The sequence below is a fragment of the Watersipora subatra genome, chromosome 4 (genome assembly GCF_963576615.1).
Source record: "Watersipora subatra chromosome 4, tzWatSuba1.1, whole genome shotgun sequence".
Taxonomy (NCBI): Eukaryota; Metazoa; Bryozoa; class Gymnolaemata; order Cheilostomatida; family Watersiporidae; genus Watersipora; species Watersipora subatra.
The window spans coordinates 676498-700272 of NC_088711.1; the positions used below are offsets into that span (position 1 = coordinate 676498).

Below are 23775 nucleotides of genomic sequence, written 5' to 3' on the forward strand. Positions count from 1 at the left end.
CAATTAGAGTTTTGATTTTTTGATGAATAAAGATCTACTATGAGCTCTCCACCATAAGCTTGCCTATTTCAGTAACTCTTAATGAGTTGCTGGTGAAGTGGTCTTGTAAGGAGGCGGTGAGACTAGCGAGCAGACGGAGCTCATGGTCGACATGGCTCGCATTCCTTAACATGTGCAATGCATTAGCAGGCAGACTCACCAGCCTCACACCTATTTCCCCCAAACTCGGCTAACAAATCTTTTTGTTCTGCTGGCCTGTGAACGGGAATGTCTCAATTCTACTCAAATACAAAGCACCTGCTGTGAAGGAAGTACAATAGGATAGTGTAATGTGAATTCTCTTCTCTCTAATCACACTCAGATGGTCATAGACTCAGCAGTCATCTTTTACATACTTTCTCGGGGGATACTCTCCGCCCCTAAGGGAAGTTAAGGCGGAGGCTAACCGACTGTTAGACGGGTCCTAGCGTAACGCCTGAGAAAAATCAGACATATGCGACTGGGCTTGGAAGCACAACAACTCTCTTGTACCGACTCTCTACTCTCCTGTCTGGATATTCTGGCTGCAAGAGTTGCCACCTTGCCAGGCTTCTGAGGGAGCATCATAAGTGGTAAGTAAATTCGGCGTGTATGGTATATCTATACAGGCAGCATTTGTAAAACTAGCGTCTGAACAACCGACGTCAGTACAGGCAGTCTTTGTAGAACCACTGTCTGTACAACCGGTGCCTGTGCAACCACCTTTTATGCAGCTAGTAACAGCTTTCCTGTTCCTCACCTCGCGTCTCACTTATTCCAGGAGTTGAGTGACGGTGTTGTCATGTCTTTGACACACGCTCTGCTTAGCTGTGTCTGTCTTACTTCTCTTGTCTCCGGTCAGGGCACAAGTAAGTACAACTCCTTTACATCTTGCATCGCCTACTCGGTGTTGTGTTGCATTCATCAATACTTGCCTGTCTTATTAAAGTTTTTGATGTGTTGCTCACTTGTGCCAAGTAGTTTCACAGGTTATTTTACATGACTGAGTGAAATATTACAGGGGATTCTGGGATAGCATTTAGCCCCGCATGTCCTGTTAACAACGGGCCTGGAGACCACGACATTAAGGGTGAGTCGTCACTTTTGATCGCTTGAGTATTGAGTTGCTCAAAGTTTCATCTACTTCTTAGGATAGTACCACGTTAGGATACAAAGATATGATTTGAGTATAATATGAGTTAGATGGTACACGCACAGATTGTTACATTTACTACATTTCTATAATGTACACATTTATGGTGTGTTTACATGTATACTTGTATAATGTTTCTATGACACGGGTGTGGTACATGTGTGATATGCATAGAGATCTCCTCAGGCAGGTACATGTGGATTATCGTCAGTTTCCTTGACATCTTTTAGCCTATGACTTCATATCCCTTTATGGCCTCGACAGTGTAGACCAGATGCCTCCAGGTGTAAAAGTTATAGAAGGATCCAACTCTCTTCAGAAAGCATATAGACTAAGCAAAAAAGTCAATATACTCTCACCGACAAGGTAAGAACAGATTCAGGTTTGTCAACTCTGCTCAAAGTACCCTGCATTGCTTGTCAGCCCGAATTCTTTGAGAGTTATGAAAATTCTCTTAGGGTTTTCTAGAAATGAAGGAATTGAAAAGTTTGAATAAATTGATAGGCTGAGCCATAAAACCTGTAAGAACTAGTGTAGGCGCATGAAGTACGTCCCTGGTGAATTCTTGCATACGCTAATTTAATCAATCAAATCGATCAAAGCGCTTCTAAATACTACATCAAAAACTGAACATATCGAAGCCTTTGTGATAAAATATGAATATCATAATATTATATGCAGAACGACTTAGGAAATATATTACTGATTTATTTAGGAGATATTATTATAAATTGTACTCGAGTGTGCTCAACGTCAACAGTGATGCCTAACGACTGAAGCATTATGGAATACTCAATAAACTGACGGCACCAGGATCAACTTTATGTTTGGCTAATTTTCATTGTTATTTGAAACATGGGAAGACAACTACTTTTTCCAAAAGCCCTCTTGTAAAGTATCAATATTTTTTAAACTGCTGAAAAAGTTTTCCATTTTTATATTGTGTCTCAATCATCCGGTCTCATGAACTGGAATATGGGAACTACTTACATGTATGTCATATCCTAACAACTTACATGTATGTCATATCCTAACTACTTACATGTATGTCATATCCTAACAACTTACACATATGTCATATCCTAACTACTTACACGTATGTCATATCCTAACTACTTACACGTATGTCATATCCTAACAACTTACACGTATGTCATATCCTAACTACTTGCACGTATGTCATATCCTAACTACTTACATCTATGACATATCCTAACTACTAGTCTTCAGCAAACATAAACCAGTTATTGACGATGCTAAAACAAAGCCTGTAATCATGGTATTCAGGTGGGTGCTATGCGCTGTCAAACTCTTATTTTAATCTTAGTAGTTTCAAGTCAGCTGGCTAAGTCAGCTGACCAAGTCTGTAAAAAAGTTGACCTCGTGATCGATCGGTTAAAAATGTGGAGCAAATGAGAAGATAAATCACGAAAGGAAACGGGAACTTTGAGGATATGGAGAGAAGCCTTTACGCCACTTGTATTTATATCAGTCTTATGGAATACTTGAGTCTTCTCCTACCTCTCTGCTTGCAATTAAGAAACTGTTTTAAACATTTCCTTTCTTAATTTAAGCATAGGGAGTGAGCCTTTAGCTGATTAGAGAAGGATAAGTATTAGGTTACCCGATGCCTCTTCAACCTTTGACTGCCCACTCGGATGTCTCTACAGATGCATTTCAGCTTCTAATTTAAAATAATTCTAATAAAAGTTTGAAGTTACTTTGATAAGAATGGCTACAAAAGTTTGAGGAAATTATATTTGTCTCTAACAGTTTATCATCATTGCTTACCTTTCTTTGTAACCATAGTTACTATGGTTAAAGGATTGTTTGGAAAAAGTCAAATTTCAATTCACTGGCAAAAGGACCTGCGAAATAGCAAGACATTGGCAAAATTTTACCTGCAACTAATAAATGACAATTAGCTTAGTCAGTTTAACTGTTATGCAGAGGTTGTTTTATTTTATCATTGTTACCTGTCACGCCTCAAAGAGTTGTCTACTCCTATTAGTTTACTCTGACATATATCGATACTTATCATTCTACGCCATAAACAAACACATCTATGAATATGTTCAACTGAAAGACTGTCAATCATATACATTCACAGCTTGAGAGTTCTAGGCGATTTGATAACTTCCATTTTTTGAAATATGTTTAAAACATATAATTAGGTTAGACTTCATCATAGGTTTAACAAGGTTATAATAAAAACAGCTCAAGACAATGTAAGATACCTGTATCTTGACTATGACCTAGTTTCATCTCGCCTCGGCCTAGCTGCGGTTTCCACATACCGATGTCAGAACAACTCTCATGTCAGAGCTACATATCTTTTATACATTAAGTTGTTATTTTACTATACACAAAAGATAAGAACGTAACACTTTTCTATAACATTTCATCATTTGACATCTGACAACTACTACAAGACCAACATCTTTTGCTGACAAGACTGTCTGTGTCACCATTCGTGTCAGCCTCCATAAACATTCCAACTACGCTAATGATTTGTCCGCGTCCGCTTGCTTATCTTTGTCTGTGCGCCTGGAACATAATTAATTGTGTAAATATTACTCTGCAACCTTTTTGTATCTTGTGTTTGACTCATGCCACACATATTTTATGCAAGTCATACTCTCCTATATAAGGGAACTCCATCTTGTTTGTGAGGAGTTTTTCATTCAAACATTCATACTGATACTCTTACGCTCATATTTTATGATACATTCTCACTACGTAATATACATGTAGATCGTTAAATATACTGTTCTTAAATACAACCTCTGTCTCGTTATCGCAGTATTAAATCTTGTGGTAGAAAAACAGTTCTACAAACTTTGGCTTAAACAGAAGAAACTCCCTAAGGGTAACATTGCTAAGAAGGACATTAGCAACGGGTTATCACAACAATATTGTTTTGATGTGAAGACAAGATTATCGTGCTGAAGTCATTTCTTATGAATAATTCATGCGAAACATTTTTAAAAGTTGACAAATCAAGGTGAGGATTAAAAATAGAAAGAACCAAAAGTTATTATGATTTTCCACACTTTAAACTAATCAAAATAGTTTTGTTTTGGTATGTTTGTCAAATGAGTACCACAACATTTTTAATAACAATACTTTTGAAAGTACTATAATGGAAACAAATGCAGATATCAAAGTTCATAAGGTTAATAACGGCTATCAACATAGCAGTTTTTACTCTTACTTAACTAGTCGATCATTTTTAGAATGACTACTAGCTATTAAAGTGACTCTACTGTGTGATAGAGTGACACTAAAAACTGATAGAGTAACTCTACTAGCTGATAGAGTGACTCTACTAGCTGATAGAGTGACTCTACTAGCTGATAGAGTGACTCTACTAGCTGATAGAGTGACTCTACTAGCTGACAGAGTGACTCTCCTAGCTGATTGAGTGACTCTACTAGCTGATAGAGTAACTCTACTAGCTGATAGAGTGACTCTCTTAACTGATAGAGTGGTTCTACTAGCTGATAGAGTGACTCTACTAGCTCATAGAGTAACTCTACTTGCTAATAAAGTGACTCTACTAGCTGATTTAGCAACTCTATTAGATAGTAGAGTGACTCTACTAGCTGATAGAGTGACTCTCCTAGCTGATTGAGTGACTCTACTAGCTGATAGAGTAACTCTACTAGCTGATAGAGTGACTCTACTAGCTGATTGAGTGACTCTACTAGCTGATTTAGCAACTCTATCAGGTAATAGAGTGACTCTCCTAGCTGATAGAGTAACTTTCCTAGCTGATAGAGTACCTCTACTAGCTGATAGAGTGATTCTACTAGCTGATTGAGTGATTCTACTAGCTGATAGACTAACTCTACTAGCTGATAAAGTGACTCTACTAGCTGATAAAGTGACTCTACTAGCTGATAAAGTGACTCTACTAGCTAATAAAGTGACTCTACTAGCTGATAAAGTGACTCTACTAGCTAATAGAGTGACTCTACTAGCTGATAGAGTGACTCTACTAGCTGATAGAGTGACTCTCCTAGCTGATAGAGTGACTCTACTAGCTAATAGAGTGACTCTACTAGCTGATAGAGCGACTCTACTAGCTGATTGAGTGACTCTACTAGCTGAGAGAGTAACTGCTCACTCATGTAGAGGCTGCTGACTAAATTTTTACAACCCTGGCTACTCTCTGATGTGCTGAACAACAACTATTTTATTGCTGTAGGAATATTCTCCCTCATGGCTTGCCCAATGAATTCAGCTTTGGTACAACTCTGCGAATGTCAAAAACTAACTTGAGGGAAGTCTGGAGTATTATACACATCGATGATTTTGCCATGGAACCACAGTTTTCTGTCAGAATGAATGGCAGAGAAAAGCAGATAGAAGTTGTCTATAGGAATTATAACTATGAACTGGTCACCATTGTGTTTGGGGGAGGAGCCGTTGAAGATGTAAGTCTTTTGTGAATACCTGAAGGCTCTGATATACAATTATATTGTTATGTGTACACATGCATGTCTGGTGTATCATAGTGGGTGTAAAGCTTTTACATATTATGCCATACAGCCTATGCATGTGTCCGCTGTAATGTGTCCGCAGTAACAGGAGCTACACATCTACTTGCACCCTTGAATTGTATTATGAACCTATATGTACTTGTTCACATACATGCTTACATACATGCTTACATATGTACTTACATACGTGCTTACATTCATGCTTACATACATGCTTACATACATGCTTACATACATGCTTACATACATGCTTACATACATGCTTACATACATGCTTACATACATGCTTACATACGTGCTCACATACGTGCTTACATACGTGCTTACATACGTACTTACATACATGCTTACACACATGCTTACATACATGCTTACATACATGCTTACATACATGCTTACATACATGATTACATATGTGCTTACATACATCCTCACATACATGCTTACATACGTGCTCACATATGTACTTACATACATCCTCACATACATGCTTACATACATGCTCATATACATGCTTACATACATGCTTACATACATGCTTACATACATGCTTACATACGTGCTCACATATGTACTTACATACATGCTTACATACATGCTTACATATCTGCTTACATACATGCTTACATACATGCTCACATAGATACATAAATTTATTTATATAATTAAGGGTTATGCTCATTTCATTCAAATACTAATGCTTTCCTATATGTACATTTATTAAATAAGATATTGCACTAAAATGTACATGCATATGTACATATAATATACATGCCTATTATGGCATTTAAGTGACTGCATATAGGTACACATATTTGCTCATACATGTGTATCATACAGTTATCATATAGTTACTATTACATTTTGCTCACAAACATATATATAATACTGTCTGTTGTACTATGTACTCTGAATGTTGTATTATGTACAAAACCATATTATCATAAGTTGTACCATATACAAATACTTACTTTAGACTGTCTACTAATATCATATAGCTGCTTCCAAGTTGGTGTTATGGTCTGTTGCAGGTCTTTGATCTGAACTGGCACAAGATCAGCATGAGCTTTCTCGATGACAAGATCGTGTTGTACCTAGACTGTGTGCAGGTTGCTGAGGCACAATGGGGGCAGGATGTTCGCAGTCAAATAGGCACAAACGGAAATGTATATCTTGCCCTGAATGACCGTGACAAGTCAACAGAGGTAGGCCAAACTTGGCAGGCTATTTGAATGTTTGCAGAGCATTTTATTGATGCTAAAAAGCTGAGCCATCACAGATATAGTCTCTCAAACACTTGCACTACTAGTTAGTAGTTGTCACATCATAGAGTTACACTCTCAGACCTGTGCACTACTAATTAGTAGTTGTCACATCATAGAGATAGCCTCTCAAACACTTGCACAATTAGTTAGGAGTTGTCACATCGCAGAGTTAACCTCTCAAACACTTGCACCATTAGTTAGAAATTGTCACATTGTAGAGTTCACCTCTCAAACCCTTGTTCTATTAGTTAGGAGTTGTCATCTCATAGAGTTGTAACCTTTCAAACCCTCAAACCCTTGCACTACTAGTTAGTAGTGGTCACATCATAGAGGTAACCTTTCAAACCCTTGCACTACTAGTTAGTAGTGGTCACATCATAGAGCTAATTTCTCAAACCCGTGCACTACTAGTTAGTAGTTGTCACATCGTAGAGATAGCCTCTCAATTACTTGCACAATTGCATGTAGTTAGGAGTTGTCACATCGCAGAGGTAACCTCGCAAACACTTGCACCATTAGTTAGAAATTGTCACATTGTAGAGTTCACCTCTCAAACCCTTGTTCTATTAGTTAGGAGTTGTCATCTCATAGAGTTCACCTCTCAAACCCTTGCACATCATAGAAATAGCCTTTGAAATTGTGTCATTATTAGTTAATAGTTGTAAGTTATAAGATCATAGAGTTAACCTCCCAAATCCTTGTACTATTATTAGGTGGCGATGAAAATGCTAAGTTAAATTTCTAGCAACTTTATCAGTTCTATATTTTGCAGATTGACATCCAATGGCTGGTTATTCACTGCGATCCTTACCTGGCTGCAAAGGAAACCTGCCTGGAAATACCTCCTATTCAAGATGGCCCTGATATAGAGCCTTGTCAGGAGCAATGTCCCGCTGGTCCCCAGGGTCCACAAGGTTACCCTGTGAGTTTCTCTCTCGCCCTAATTGCCTCATTTGTAGCCAACTTGATAAGCTTTTATATCGTGCCTCAAATTTCATTACTATTTTTATAGGGAGAGAGAGGAGCGACTGGATTTGATGGACCAAAGGGCGACAGAGGTGCTACTGGTGCAGCTGGACGACCCGGCCAAGATGGCAGAGATGGATATGATGGAAAAACCGGAGAACAAGGACCACCAGGTGCACCTGGTGCAGTTGGTGCTCCAGGTAACCCAGGAGCACGAGGAGATCAAGGACCTCCTGGAGACTTTGGTTCACAAGGATTGCAAGGACCTCCTGGTGAAAGAGGACCTGAGGGTCAACCCGGACCAATGGTGGGTCAAGTGTTTCTGTTTCTCTTATAGATCAGTCATCAAACTAACATTGTTAATTAAATGAGCTGAAACAACTTCATTCCATATGCATAGGGAATGCCTGGAGAAATGGGAGTAGAGGGCATGCCCGGAGCTCCCGGCAAAGCAGGTGTAGGTTCACCAGGAGAGCCTGGGCCTATGGGTATAATGGGACCAGAAGGCCCAAGAGGACCAGAAGGCAGAGGTGGCCCTCCTGGAGCTAACGGTTTAGATGGACCATCTGGTGAAAAGGTAAGTAGCCTGAATAATGAAGTGCTGGATATGCTTTCTTCAATCACATGCCCATTGCATCAATCACCTGCCCATTGCATCAATCACCTGCCCATTGCATCAATCACCTGCCCATTGCATCAATCACCTGCCCATTACGTCAATCACCTGCCCATTGCATCAATCACCTGCCCATTGCATCAATCACCTGCCCATTACGTCAACTACCTGCCCATTACATCAACCACCTGCCCATTGCATCAATCACCTGCCCATTGCATCAACCACCTGCCCATTGCATCAATCACCTGCCCATTGCATCAATCACCTGCCCATTACATCAACCACCTGCCCATTACGTCAACTACCTGCCCATTACATCAATCACCTGCCCATTCCATCACGAATAGTTGTATGTAATAGTAGCATTTGTGTTCATTTACCTTGTAGGGAGATCGTGGACCTGAAGGTAAAGTTGGCCCTCCTGGTCCTACAGGTCCACAAGGTTCTATCGGTTCAACAGGACCTATGGGTTTAATTGGACCCACTGGAAACCCAGGCCCACAGGTATACCATAGCACTAATTCGCAACAATCATGTTTAAACAAAATATCAAAGCTTGTTTCCTCTTGCTATTCAGCGGGTACTGAATGGTAATACCCAAGTATCAGCACTTGCATACCGGAAACTTCCCAAAGATATTGTTAGACAAAAAAAACTGAGTCTAGTGGTGTGTAAATTGGAAAGTAATCTGGTGGATTTATCTTCACACCTTCACACTATATAGCGTACACGATCCATTATTTGTTATAGGGGCCACCTGGGCAACCTGCTCCTGCTAGCCAAGCGAGGGCTGCTAGACCCGGACCACCGGTAAGTGTTTAATACGCTCTATTTATTAATACAAGTCTTCTGTTGGTTGGTCCGTAAGCGCTCTCCCCAGTTCTTCTGGATACGACCTCTGTATTAGTATTACCTTCTCTTAGGGAGAGCGAGGACTAACTGGAGCACCAGGAATGGTGGGAGAGCCAGGTCCAAAAGGTCTTGCTGGACACAAAGGAGCTACTGGTATGAAAGGAGATAATGGAAGTCCTGGTGCAGTAGGGAGGCAAGGAGCCAGAGGGTTCCAAGGTGCCAGTGGACCACCAGTAAGTGATAACTTAAACCTTTTTTTACTTGTAGTTAAGGTTTAAGTAGGTCTAACCTTGATATATGCAGTTCATAAGGTGTAAGTAGAGTCTAACCTTGACATACGCAGTTCATAAGGTGTAAGTAGAGTCTAACCTTGACATACGCAGTTCATTAGGTGTAAGTAGAGTCTAACCTTGACATACGCAGTTCATAAGGTGTAAGTAGAGTTTAACCTTGACATACGCAGTTCATAAGGTGTAAGTAGAGTCTAACCTTGACATACGCAGTTCATAAGGTGTAAGTAGAGTTTAACCTTGACATACGCAGTTCATAAGGTGTAAGTAGAGTTTAACCTTGACATACGCAGTTCATTAGGTGTAAGTAGAGTTTAACCTTGACATACGCAGTTCATAAGGTGTAAGTAGAGTTTAACCTTGACATACGCAGTTCATAAGGTGTAAGTACAGTTTAACCTTGACATGCGCAGTTCATAAGGTGTAAGCACAGTTTAACCTTGACAAACAGGCTCATTCATTTCTACTACTTTTGCGGTTGTCAAAATTGCGCTATGTTTAAGCAAACATCGTTATATAAGGATACATTGAATGTCTTATTCATCATCCAAACAAATATACTAAAAAATGTATGTAAAAGTGAATGCAAGAAAAATAAATTACATTGTATATCTTAGGAATCAAATTAATATGGCTATAAGATGTGAAGACACATGTAGCCTTAGTATCTCATCAGATGAAGACATGTGTAGCCTTAGTATCTTAAGAGATGTACAGGGTATGATGGTAGAGACACGGTAAACTCTACTCTAGACTATGGGAACATTTTATTAATATTACATATTTATCTTTTTGTTTTGAAAGTTATCATATTGTATTTTTAGGTATTTAGTTTAGCCTTTCCACTTGATTTCATTTCAGAATTTCTTTTCTCCGCATCACTTTCATTTTTCTCCTCACAACAACTACCAGACAGGAACACAAATTTCTTAATAAATTAATGCAGAATTTGTTCACGTTTATCCACAAGCTTTTGTTTAAACGTTAAGGAAAGAGTTGTCTTCTTTTCTTTGTCACAACTCCAACCACTCTCACTAGTCCTCCGGTCTTCCAAGATTCTAAAAACTAGAAATAAAAAGGTATGAAATTCTGCTCAATATTATTCAAGCGATGAGGAAGCAAACTATTTCAGATGCCGATAGAAGTATTTTTATGCCTTAGCAAGGAAATCTGTATGTTGAGGTGACCATAGGCCAGCCTGATTGCATAAAGTGTAACTTATTGAAACTGCAATGCATCGCATATTGGACATTACATTGGCGGTGCTGTATCATGCGTGTGATTGATGTCTCCTACCAAATGTGTGACAATTTATCATGACTTAAAACTTCTGTTAATGGCTAGAAATCTGCAGGGTGGTGAAAAGCTTCTACTTGCAAATCTTGGCATGGACTTGTGGTTCTGCAATGAAAAATCTCCGGCACGCACAAAATCGGCTTAATGTAGAATTTCTTTCGTTACTATGGCATTCTGTAGGATAAAGCGATGACAGTTACAGTTAACATCAATATATTATAGTCGATGATTAGCGGACAACCAAGTATTGCTAAAAATGGCGCAGATATGGTTGTTGTTAAGACCACATACTACATCTGTGTCTCGACGTGTGTTAAAAAGTCACCAGACTTTCTGTTTTATTAACAAACGCTTAATTTTATGATCATATTTCTATTATCTATCCTGCATATTATGTTTCTAGCAGTGCTGACTATGTGGCAAGAGGTCTTTACCATGTGTTTTAGGGCATGCAGGGCAACAAAGGTCAAAGGGGAGAAGACGGTGCAGTTGGAGCTCCTGTGAGTACCACCATTCTTCCATAGTGTCGCGCTATTAACAAAGATATTACTGCATTCATTGGTGTTACCTGTTCCTCTACTATATCTACTATCTCTGCTGATATATTTACTATCTCTGCTGATATATCTATTGGCTCTGCTGATATATCTACTATCTCTGTTGATATATCTACTATCTCTGATGATATATCTACTATCTCTACTGATATATCTAGGTACTATATCTGCTGATATATCTACTATCTCTGCTGATATATCTGCTATCCCTGATGATATATCTACTATCTCTGCTAATATATCTGCTATCTCTGCTGATATATCTACTATCTCTGCTGATGTATCTATTATCTCTGCTGATATATTTACTATCTCTGCTGGTATATATGCTATCTCTGCTGATATATCTACTATCTCTACTGATATATCTACTATCTCTGCTGATATATCTAGGTACTAGCTCTGCTGATATATCTACTATCTCTGCTGATATATCTACTATCTCTGCTGATATATCTACTCTGATGATATATCTACTATCTCTGCTGATATATCTACTATCTCTGCTGCTGTATCTACTTTCTTTATCTCGATTGCTACTGCTAATGAATATGGTTGCTTTCTAGGGTAAAACAGGTCCTCAAGGTACCCCAGGCCTGCCTGGTGCCCAAGGAATACAAGGAGATATGGGGCTTCCAGGAGCTAAAGGAGCACAAGGGATTGCCGGTCCAGAGGTGTGTAGTTTAAGCATCGTGTGCAGACTAACAATGCCAGTTGCAACGCTAATTATGCAAATATGATGATGAAGAGAAGAGATAGTATCAGATCCACAAGAATTCCCTCTTGACTGGCTTCATGTCAACATTTCAATTCTATCTCTCCATCATCTTTTTTATTCTCGGGCTAATTGGACAGGAAGCCATACTGCTCTAACCTCCCACATCCAATTTTTTTCTGCTCATCTATTTGCATGTTTAATATTGTCCATCGGTGACCGCCCCTGTTTTGTGTTTGCGTAAACAGAGTGAAGAGAGACGTTTGCAGACTTGAAGGATGGGGTGTCATCTGGTGAGAATGGGTCTCGTTAAGCCTCTGTGAATGAACTGGCTTATCTCTAATATATATCTGAGAGAGAGCTTGTTGTTTACACAAAGTTATTTGCAATATTAACAAAGACCTGCATATCTTGTGATTATCTTTTAAATTAATAATCGGTAAGATTGTTGGGGCCCTTAATAGCTACTCGGCATACGAGTGCTCATGAGCATTCCAATCAGCGGATCATTACCCTAACCCTTCTACCAACCCATGCCCTCACTTCCTCTGCTTCTCTCTTTCATCCTTCTCTCCTCCCACGCCATCTCTTCCCCTCTGTGCTTCTCTCTCTTAAACTTCCATTATCATTTCATATGTCTGATTCTTGTCCTAGCCAGCTCAGTTTTCACCTGCTGCAGCTGCCACCACCTGACATTGCCATATATTGCTGCTTCCTCACTCAGCTCTTCCTGTAAGCCTTCATGGTGCATGGTGAGCCTGAAGTGTGTGGGTATTGAGTAGATACAAACAGTAAGTGTGTTGGTATTGGGTAGATACAAACAGTAAGTGTGTTGGTATTGGGTAGATACAAACAGTAAGTGTGTTGGTATTGGGTAGATACAAACAGTAAGTGCGTTGGTAATGGGTAGATACAAACAGTAAGTGCGTTGGTATTGGGTAGATACAAACAGTAAGTGCGTTGGTATTGGGTAGATACAAACAGTAAGTGCGTTGGTATTGGGTAGATACAAACAGTAAGTGCGTTGGTATTGGGTAGATACAAACAGTAAGTGCGTTGGTATTGGGTACATACAAACAGTAAGTGCGTTGGTATTGGGTAGATACAAACAGCAAGTGCGTTGGTATGAAATCGAGGCAGTCGGTAGGCGTGTGTGCCAGTATCATGCGCTCATTTACCAATGTGTCATCTTAGTTCCGCTTAATTGGCCTGTCATTCTTTTAGGGACCTCCTGGACCTGACGGCAGGAGCATTACAGGACCTGCCGGCGCCACTGTAAGTACAAACTACTAAAAGAATGATTTTCTCGGTCAAGTTTATGGCTTTATGACTTGCAAGAAAAAGAGTCACCAAAACAGCAAACACATATGAGTCAATGCAGTTTTACTGAAATGTATGAATTATATTCTATAAGTTCACATTCAAAAAATACTTTAGTTTTACCTTAAAACAGATGAGAGTAAGTCATAAGATGCATTTTTCATTTTTAGGGACCGATGGGACCAATAGGGGCTCCAGGAGCACCAGGTGAAGTAGGACCAATGGTTAGTATCGTACTTGTCTTCCTTAGCAAGAGTTGATTCATTTACAATAGCCCTTCTGAATATTTCATAATCCTCAAAGCTATGCTCTAGGGAAAACATTTTATTAACCGGTAGCGAGTTGTTATTTCTCAATATTTGATTTGGGAGAAACCTTTGATTGCACTAATCTGACAAGGAAAGTGTGGCATTGGCTAGCGCTAGCCAATGGCATGAATGAGATGTAGGATGCGAGAGTGCTTTGAGAATGTATATAGTAGTGGACTATTATGCAGCATAAAAAGACAGACACGGCATTACAGCATTACTGCGGCATCGTGTGCACCAAGCATTCTGACATTCATAAGCATTCATAGGTGTGAAACCTTTTGTGTATTTCGATCATCAAAGAACTAAAGCTTGCACTAAACATCTGAGATAGTTTATGATATTTTGTGTCAGAGCGTTATTATGACTGTGGAGGGGTGAAATGTACATGCGGAAGGATGTTTTGGTGCTCCTAATTCTTATACAAACTTTGAATGTGGCATCCGGAGACTCTGGGCGACATGCCTACACAGAGAGTGTTTCGAGTGGAGTTAAGAAATCTTGTAGATTCAACTGGGCATGGGAAACTGTAGTGTATGGAGACTTGTGTCTTCCTGCCAAGTCATCCTTCCTGCCTCGCAAGAAGTCATCATCAACAAACCGTCACAGACAGAGACATAGAAGCAAGAACTATGATGACAAACCAGGCAGTAAGAGAGGTTCCTTGCAGGAACGAGAGCTCGGAGGACTAATGTTTGCGAGTGGGGAGAATGCTCCTATAGATGGGCTCCTATTGGATGCTCCCCAGCGATACCAAATGGATGCCCCGGCATACCAGAAGATGGTGAGTCGCTCTAGCCTTCTGTTTACTGTTACAGGGTGCAATGGGACTGCCCGGTGCTCAGGGCCCTATGGGTACTACAGGAGACCCTGTAAGTGCGTCTTCCTTTTACCAAACCCCACTAAACCTCTTACACGCCTTTGCATGCGGTAAATGTAGAAGACTTATCAAAACAGCTTGTCGTTTAGGGTTTTATTCTACCAATCCATCTCTGGTGACTTCTGTGATTAAAAACTGTGAAGTTAGTGAACACTTTGATGGCCACAGGAAATCTCTGGCTGTCCTAACAATTCTTAACTAGGTATTCTCCCTCGTCTGGGTTCTACAAATCTATCTCATCTCTGTGTTGTGTGGTCTTGGTTTTGCCACTACTCCTGCACGGGTTCAGCTTGTAGCTTTTGGCTAGTGCATTTAACAGCAGGGAGGATGCATGTTGTTGAGTATACTGTATAACTGTAGCTGTCGCTGCAGATAACGTGTCAGCGGGGTCAGCAATCCCTAAAATTCAAATAGTAACATAGCTAGTCCAGCCAACTAAATAAACATGTAGGCAAAGGAACCATGAACAAAAGTAGTGGCTTGCCCAAACAGGAAAACGATGTATTAAGAGAATAGGGGGAGTGGGGGTGCTGGTAATTAAGAATACTTGACCTCGCTTAGGCTACTTGAGCTTTCTAGAACTTTCTGTAGCTAAAGTCACAAAATGGCTGTCCTTGTGTCAGAGAATTTTGGATTGGAATGATCTAACAGTTGGCCTGAGGCCGCTGTCAGTAAATGTGGGAAGCTGTGGAATCAAAGCCACAGTGTTTTCCCAGACTGTTTATTTAGATAAGGGTGCAAAGGGCTGAGATGTTTCCATGAATTGATGACATCAGTTGATCGGTTGATTTGATCGGTTTCATCTGTTGAACTATTTTAGAATCCTATTCATTCTTATGTAAGCTATGCAGAAAAAAGTAGATGAGAGACGCTGATTAGAGTAGGTTGATAAGACCACCTAGAGTGTAAGTTGATACGCGTAGCGGCATTACGCTGACTCAGCCTCTGCCCTCTGCCTCATCCCATCACGTTCACCAAATCACTTTTGATATCTATTTAACGAGTGAGCTGAGGTGTACCCACACAACTGAGCTTTAAACTCGTAGTCATTTTATTGCGGTATGCGCATGTGCTCCTGTCAGTTTCAAGAACCTGTTCAAACCATTTCAATGAAAACCATGTTTCTGTTAGGGTTTGCCTGGATTCATGGGACCAAGAGGAGAGCCTGGACAAATAGGTGCATCGGTGAGTTCCTATCCACTTACCATTTGCCAGCCTTCAGGATGAGATGAATAGAACAACCTTTTTATACTTTTATTGCTGATTGGGCGATACAACTTTTATTAATGAAAATTCCTTTACCGTTAAATGCCATAATTCACCTTCGTCAAAACTTTCACTCCCGTTGTATTGGCTTTCACTTGACTCTGGCCGCTTGACGAATGTGGGTACTGTTTGCTTTTCAAGTATTGCAAACACTGTCAACTCAGATTACCGCATGCAATACCCACTATGAGTAGTGTCTGCATTACTCACTATGAGTAGTGCTTGCATTACCCGCTATGAGTAGAGCCTGCATCGCCCACTATGAATAATGCAAGCTCTCTTATAATCGTGGCAGTTTGATCGAGCTGCTGCCATCACAAGTCGGGGCGCACAACTTCGTTTGTCCTTCATAGTTTCGAGTCATTGATAAGCATCTTCAAGCGAACTGCTATTTTCTTCCTAATCCAATACAAACATGATTCAATCACAATCTTCAAGATTGTTTTTAGCCAAGAGGGAGCTAATCCTATTGTGTCGAGCTCACACCTGGTAGACCCTTCGGCAGGCAGCTTCTTATAAATAATCAGCTAGCATCAAATCCAATTACTCGCCACAATATTTGTTTTTAACAGCAAAGCGTGCATCTTCTAGACACATCTTACTCGCAATTGGTTTAGTGAGCTCACCTCTGGTTGTATAGCGCTTCAGGCGCTGTTTCGATGCCGATGCCGCAATCGAGACTGATTTAAACTCGCAGTCACTCAGACGCTAGTAACATGTAATAGAAAGCATGTGACCAAGAACTGTTGCATAGTTGGTAATATTACGAATGGTTTTAGGGACCAAAAGGAGAAGCAGGAGTTTCAGGAGACAGAGGTCTTCCAGGAAGGACTGTAAGTGTGTTGTAGTATATGTTAGAAGTAACGACGCTGCCCTAGCTTACTGGCTCCACAGACAGAGTACTTGGAAAACAATTTTAAAAATTGTATATTTTACTCTGATAAGACCAAACACCTGTTTGATGCTAACTATTTGGTGATTTGACAGGGTCGAATTGGACCTCCAGGAGCTCCCGGTATTCCAGGCCTTGATGGAGAAAGGGTAAGATTAGTACTTTTAGCGAGTTACTTTAATGCAATTGCAGCAACAACATTTATTCATTTGAAAACTAATTTCATGACATCGAATAGGGAGAGCAAGGAGCTATCGGAAATCCAGGAATGGTAGGACCACCAGGTAAAGATGGAGTAGCCGGTGTGATGGGATTTCCGGGACCAACTGGATTGCAAGGACCCCGTGGACAAGAAGGAGCTACCGGGCCACAGGTAAAGCCTCCTTAACCTAATATTAGTTGTTTGTGTATTTTTGGTAGAGAACAATTGCTTTAATTAGCTGTTGGCAAACATCTTTACATAGGTATTAGCAAGAGTCTAAGAACAGGCCTCCACTCACGCCTAATTACTTACAACAAACCGCAAGCCTCATCTTTTGTTTTATAATTATAATTGCATTTTAATAGGGGTGAAAGGAATTGATAGGCACTTGCTACTGTCTATCGCACTTGCTACTGTCTGCCGCAGCAGACTGGCATTCAGACATTTTAAATGAACATGGCTGATGTCATGGCAGGTTAGATTGTTTCAAATCTTAACTCGTTACTCGATCAGGTGTTAATACTTAAGTCTGCCATCGCCAAACATATGCTAAATAATTTATTTTGTTGTAGGGACCACCTGGCCCTCCTGGACCTCCCGCAATTGTAAGTATATTCAGGTATCTGCCGACATGCATCAGTAGAATTTGTGCCATTAGGAAATACTACAAAGCTCTTGTGCATTGTCTAAAGCTTAATGCACCGAATTGTGTTTGTAGCTGACAGAGAGTGGCCAACTTATCGAGGGTCCTATGGGACCACAGGGACCAACAGGACCTCGAGGACCTGCTGGCATGGTAATGTATTACAAGATTTTTACTAGCGCCATTCAACTTGCTTTTTTAGCGCAAGACACACTAAAGCTCGGTGACTTTCTAACTGCTGTTATTTTAGAATGGCGAAAGAGGACCCTCAGGTATGCGTGGTCTTCCTGGCCCATCTGGTGCCGCCGGCGTTAATGGTATGCCAGGTCCACCCGGAGCCAGCGGACAACGAGGTTTCCCTGGTCAAGCGGGACCACCGGGCCTTCCTGGTTTGCCTGTAAGTAGAACAGCTATGCTTTTCAGAGTGCTGACAGAGAGGCTTGCATGATTTAGAACAACTTTCAAGTTTTTAATAAAATTTATTAAGAAATGGGCAGACGTTTTCGAAGCCCTAATTGTCACGAAGAAACTGAGCGGAAGTTTTTGAGAGAAACTAGCATAATTGATTACTCAGCAGGAGACGTTAATTGCTGCACCTGCTCTGGCTTGGCCTCTTCATTTGCGCAATACTTCTTCTCCGTTTATTGTTCACTGGCATGCCGCTCAGAGATCCTTGTGGCCTGTTTCTTAAGCAGTCACCAAGCTGGCGGCATACGAGGTCGAAGTAGGAGACCACCCGCTCTCAATGTTTGTGGATCACTCCGCAATTGTTTGCACCTCATGTTTTTGGTGGTTGTGTCGTGCCTTTTTATTGATTGATTGCATTAGCTAAGCGTGAATGGTGGGCATTCAGTGCACAAGCCTCGCTCAAACACACTACAGGCTTCTTCAGCAGTCTATCTAGAGTGCACGCTATTTGAGAGTTGTCTCATGCTCGATCGATCCTTGAAATGCTTTTAACATGAGCATTGTTGAGATCTAGTGATAATTGTATACAGAGCATACAGATGAGCATAGAGAAGAGGTCATTGTCTCTCATTGTTCAACATTCTTTGCTTATATTCTTGGCAGTTTGAGGTAAAATTTTTCATTCACCACCTCGAGAGTTTGCATGCATGGCTCGTAGCTAGAAGACCTTTTCTATCCCATCTGCTGATTTGTGATTTGAACTCAGTGCAAAATGTGGGGCATTGGAAACAGCTGTTATACTATCATGAGAAATTGTCAAATTGTTATTGGGTTTTCATTTTGCGAGTAAAATTCCCAAATATCTGACATTTATATATCAGCTTTAATCTATTTATATAAATCTCAAAGTCTGTCGTGCGGTGTGTCCAGCTATAGCTATTAAAAACTATGAAGGAAAGTTTTGGTTCGTGCTGGATTTGATCTGGGAATCTCTCAATAACTCGGCGTTATTCTTACCAAATAAGCTTCACGAGATGCCATGATTCATTAAGCAATATGAGTCGTTATGTCAGCTAAAATATGCATAGCACTCTGTATTATGCAACGCTCTAAGCTTGCTCTCGCGGCTCTTATTAGTAAGTTTAGCAACACGGATAGTAGCCGTTGGTGATGTGCCAGGTTAATGGCAAGTGGCAAACAACTACACTACCTGCCACTGTTTATACGCTGTTTTTAATACCCATGCAACGCCGGGAATTTGGCTAGTATTTATATATAAATCTCAGTGTCTGTGGACTGTCCAGTTATAGCGATAAGGTTTTAGTAACGAAAAATGCATTTTGCAAAGGATTTGATCTCGGAGCCTCCAGTTCTAGAGGTGTCAAGCTTATCCATTAGACTTTGTGTTCAACTGAGCGCAGTAATCAATAATGGTGAAGATATTCCTTACATCGGTTAAAATTATTGTCACACGTACCGATTACCAGCTGGCCTCACTAGTTGAATAGTAATAAAAACATCTTATAAACAGTTGCAGATAATGTAGTCTGAAGATAATGTAGGTAATTTAATGTTTATAAGCTGTTTTTTATTACCCGTGCAACGTAGGGAATTTTGCTGGTATTTATAATGTAAGTCAGATAAACACTCATTGATAATTTTTGTAATAATAACGATGTCAATGATAATATTATTAATAGCGAATCAGATAGATAATAATGGTAATTACTTACTTCGTGTGCCAGGCGGGGCATTTTAAACTCTCCTCTCTCCTTATTGTCCTCTTTCTTTCCCGCTTTTTTTCTAATGTTTAACAATAACAATAATAATAACAATTAGAATGTCAACAGCTTAAACTCTGCATGTTTCGCTCTCTACAAATTTAGGTAAATACAAGGTCAAGTTAACGAGGTCAAGGTTGTTAGCAATACTATTGGTACGCTCCTTGGCTCTGAAGAACTTTTGCATTCAATAAGCATTGTAGATAGCCTTGTTAGTGGTCTGTATGTTTCATTTTGTATGACTTTATTTAGGGTGAGGCCGTGTCTGTGAATGAAGTAAGGGCCATCTGCGCTCAGGTTCTCCGAGGTAAGCCAAGTCTATTACTACAGTACTCTCATATCTCACATTCCAAACATTTAAACACATTCTCAGCAGCAAAAAGGATAAACTCAAAAGGCTTTTCTCATCAATCTACGTGTAGTTAATACGTTCCCAATGTAGAACGCAACAATAGCCGTAAATATTGACAAGTGTATATGACACGCAAGGCGTCAAGGGCGCAGGAAATTCATTGAATAGGAGACTTGTCAATGGTGGTTAATTGCAAAAATGTGTAGAAACCAGTTGGCACGGCTTGTTACTCATTAACTCTGTTTCGCTCATCAATTGTTTGTGTGTAAGTGGGAGGGGTGAAGGGTAGGCCTTGACTTCAACTCGATACATACCTATCTGCATGTGTGTGCACTCCGTCACTGCGCACTCACTCTTGCTTGCATTCACTCAGTGACTCTCTACCCATTCAGTGACTCTCTACCCACTCGTTGACTCTCTACCCACTCGTTGACTCTCTACCCACTCAGTGACTCTCTACCCACTCAGTGACTGCCTCTTCTCACTATTTTATTCTCATCACTTTGAAAAGATCTTCATTTTTTTTTTTTAAATGTCCTCGTCTTGTCACGGCCAGTTTGCAACAAAAGATGATGTTGTTAGCGCAGTTTTGTACCCGAGTAGAAGCATTCGTGACTAAAACTGTACCTCGGTTCTCTGACGCAAAGCAAAACACGATGTGTATTCTACTATTACAGAGCAAATAGAAGATCTCACAGCTAGGTTACAAGGTCCACAGGGTCCACCAGGAGCTGGTTTCCCTGGAGTGCCTGGAGAGCCTGGTCCACAAGGTTTGACAGGTAGGATTTTCATTTTTACATAAAGAACCAACGTATTGCAAGGCTGAGTTATCCCCTCATGTTGAGCTGTACAGCCCTTTCCAGACAGTCATTGCTTGTGGTACTTATACAATAACTATTCATGCTTGCAGGAGAAAAGGGTAGCCGAGGTTTACCAGGAGAAATGGGTTTTATGGGAATGCCTGGAGCTCCAGGACCTCAAGGACCAGCTGGCGCAAAGGGTGACACCGGAGAGATGGGCCCAAGAGGGCCAGAGGGCATTGGTAAAGAGGGTCCTGTTGGTGCACCCGGTTTACAAGGAGTACAAGGACCACCTGGCATTGGTTTACCTGGTCCTCAGGGCGACCTTGGACCTCGTGGCATGAGGGGCGAAATTGGACCAATTGGGATGACAGGCAAACAAGGTAGGCCTATAACCTTTTTTGTTATGTTTTCGCACATCAGCGCAATTCAGGGTGGGGTTACTCTCTATCTGAAGCAAATCTATTGCTGCCACTGAATAACTTGTTTAAATGACACCATGGCGCATGTTTGACTTGCCCACATACTTACATAAGCAAATACTAACTAGCATTATTATTGGCTGGTAAAGAAAAGTGAGGTCATTGATCATTGAACACCTCGTGTGTTTAGTACACAGTCTCTCAACTTTCTATTAACAGTTCAGCTTTTTCTTATGCTCTGAAATACTTACAATGTACATGTAAGCTACTCGTGGTCTGCTTGTCCGTCTGTTTGTCTGTCTGTCTAGCCAGCAGTCTGTTAGGCACATATTCACCTTGATGGTTGCTTCAACAACGTTCTCTGTTCTGCTTGTAGGTCCACCTGGCTACTGCGCGGGTTGTAACGGAGGAGTACAGTCCGCACCCCGATTAAGTGGTTCAAAGGGCTAGTTTTGGCGACTGTTTCTTATCTTGAGTCAAGCATCAATCCTACATTTTGTAAAATACATGAAAAATAATTATAAAATATGTGAACGTAGCAAACTAGTACTTAAAGGAGAATAGTTTAGACAGTAGAGGCAGTCAATATTTCCACCAGTCAGCTATTTTTGGTTCACTTCTCCATCTTGTTCAGGTACAAGTACCTGCTTTGTTAATACTCATTAGTTCAACACTCGAATTTCCTTAGCAACAGATCAACAGATGTAGCGTTTGCCGTCTGACTTGGCATCTATTCTATATGTTAGTGGTATTTTTGTATAGATATGGGCACCTGCTACACCTGCTACAGACCAATATAACTCATTAAATGCCTCTCCAATATTTCTTACTTTTCAGCCGGGCAAAGCTTTTGTACAGAATTTCACACTTTGATATAAGCTGTTTGTTGAGACAAATATATATAAGTAAGAGATAGTCTTGTAGTTTACTACTATAACTACACCGGAGAAACATTTGCCGTGTACAGCTGGTCATGTGTATCCAAAGCATAAATCAACGCCGTGTGTTAATTATTGAAGAAAGGGGAGAGATTCATCTGACACGCCAATATATTGTTGAATTAGTTTGTGGATTGAAATATTGTTCACACACACTTGAAGATATATAAAAATGAAGCTCAGTACTGATTAGAATTGTTCATGAAATAGAGCCTTCTGCTCTTCATGGGGCCCTCAAGTCCTATGTTGTGATGGCATATAAAGAGTTCGATGAATAACAAGTCCTATGTTGTGATGGCATATAAAGAGTTCGATGAATAACAAGTCCTATGTTGTGATGACATATAAAGAGTTTGATAAATAACAAGTCCTATGTTGTGATGGCATATAAAGAGTTCGATAAATAACAAGTCCCATGTTGTGATGGCATATAAAGAGTTCGATGAATAACAAGTCCCATGTTGTGATGGCATATAAAGAGTTCGATGAATAACAAGTCCCATGTTGTGATGGCATATAAAGAGTTTGATGAATAACAAGTCCTATGTTGTGATGGCATATAAAGAGTTCGATGAATAACAAGTCCTATGTTGTGATGGCATATAAAGAGTTCGATGAATAACAAGTCCCATGTTGTGATGGCATATAAAGAGTTTGATGAATAACAAGTCCTATGTTGTGATGGCATATAAAGAGTTCGACGAATAACAAGTCCTATGTTGTGATGGCATATAAAGAGTTCGATGAATAACAAGTCCCATGTTGTGATGGCATATAAAGAGTTCGATGAATAACAAGTCCCATGTTGTGATGGCATATAAAGAGTTTGATGAATAACAAGTCCTATGTTGTGATGGCATATAAAGAGTTCGATGAATAACAAGTCCTATGTTGTGATGGCATATAAAGAGTTCGATGAATAACAAGTCCCATGTTGTGATGGCATATAAAGAGTTCGATGAATAACAAGTCCTATGTTGTGATGGCATATAAAGAGTTCGATGAATAACAAGTCCTATGTTGTGATGGCATATAAAGAGTTCGATGAATAACAAGTCCCATGTTGTGATGGCATATAAAGAGTTCGATGAATAACAAGTCCTATGTTGTGATGGCATATAAAGAGTTCGATAAATAACAAGTCCCATGTTGTGATGGCATATAAAGAGTTCGATGAATAACAAGTCCCATGTTGTGATGGCATATAAAGAGTTCGATGAATAACAAGTCCTATGTTGTGATGGCATATAAAGAGTTCGATAAATAACAAGTCCTATGTTGTGATGGCATATAAAAAGTTAGATGAATAATAAGAATGAAAGCTACC

General features: G+C 40.2%; 1 protein-coding gene across 1 annotated transcript; it reads left to right on the top strand.

The window, feature by feature from the left end:
- Positions 1 to 457: 457 nt before the first annotated feature.
- On the top strand, positions 458 to 22325 carry LOC137392851 (collagen alpha-1(IX) chain-like). The gene is made up of 28 exons (XM_068079184.1): positions 458 to 611; positions 800 to 887; positions 1040 to 1108; positions 1402 to 1537; positions 5382 to 5610; positions 6708 to 6881; positions 7714 to 7863; positions 7954 to 8214; positions 8308 to 8484; positions 8914 to 9030; positions 9277 to 9336; positions 9450 to 9611; positions 11411 to 11464; positions 12088 to 12195; positions 13461 to 13511; positions 13727 to 13780; positions 14683 to 14736; positions 15876 to 15929; positions 16790 to 16843; positions 16998 to 17051; positions 17141 to 17275; positions 17677 to 17709; positions 17823 to 17900; positions 17998 to 18144; positions 20189 to 20243; positions 20966 to 21067; positions 21199 to 21471; positions 21887 to 22325. Exons 2-28 carry the CDS (start codon positions 821 to 823, stop codon positions 21958 to 21960), a joined length of 2982 nt encoding a protein of 993 aa, XP_067935285.1. The 5' UTR covers positions 458 to 611; positions 800 to 820; the 3' UTR covers positions 21961 to 22325.
- The last annotated feature ends 1450 nt before the right edge of the window (positions 22326 to 23775 follow it).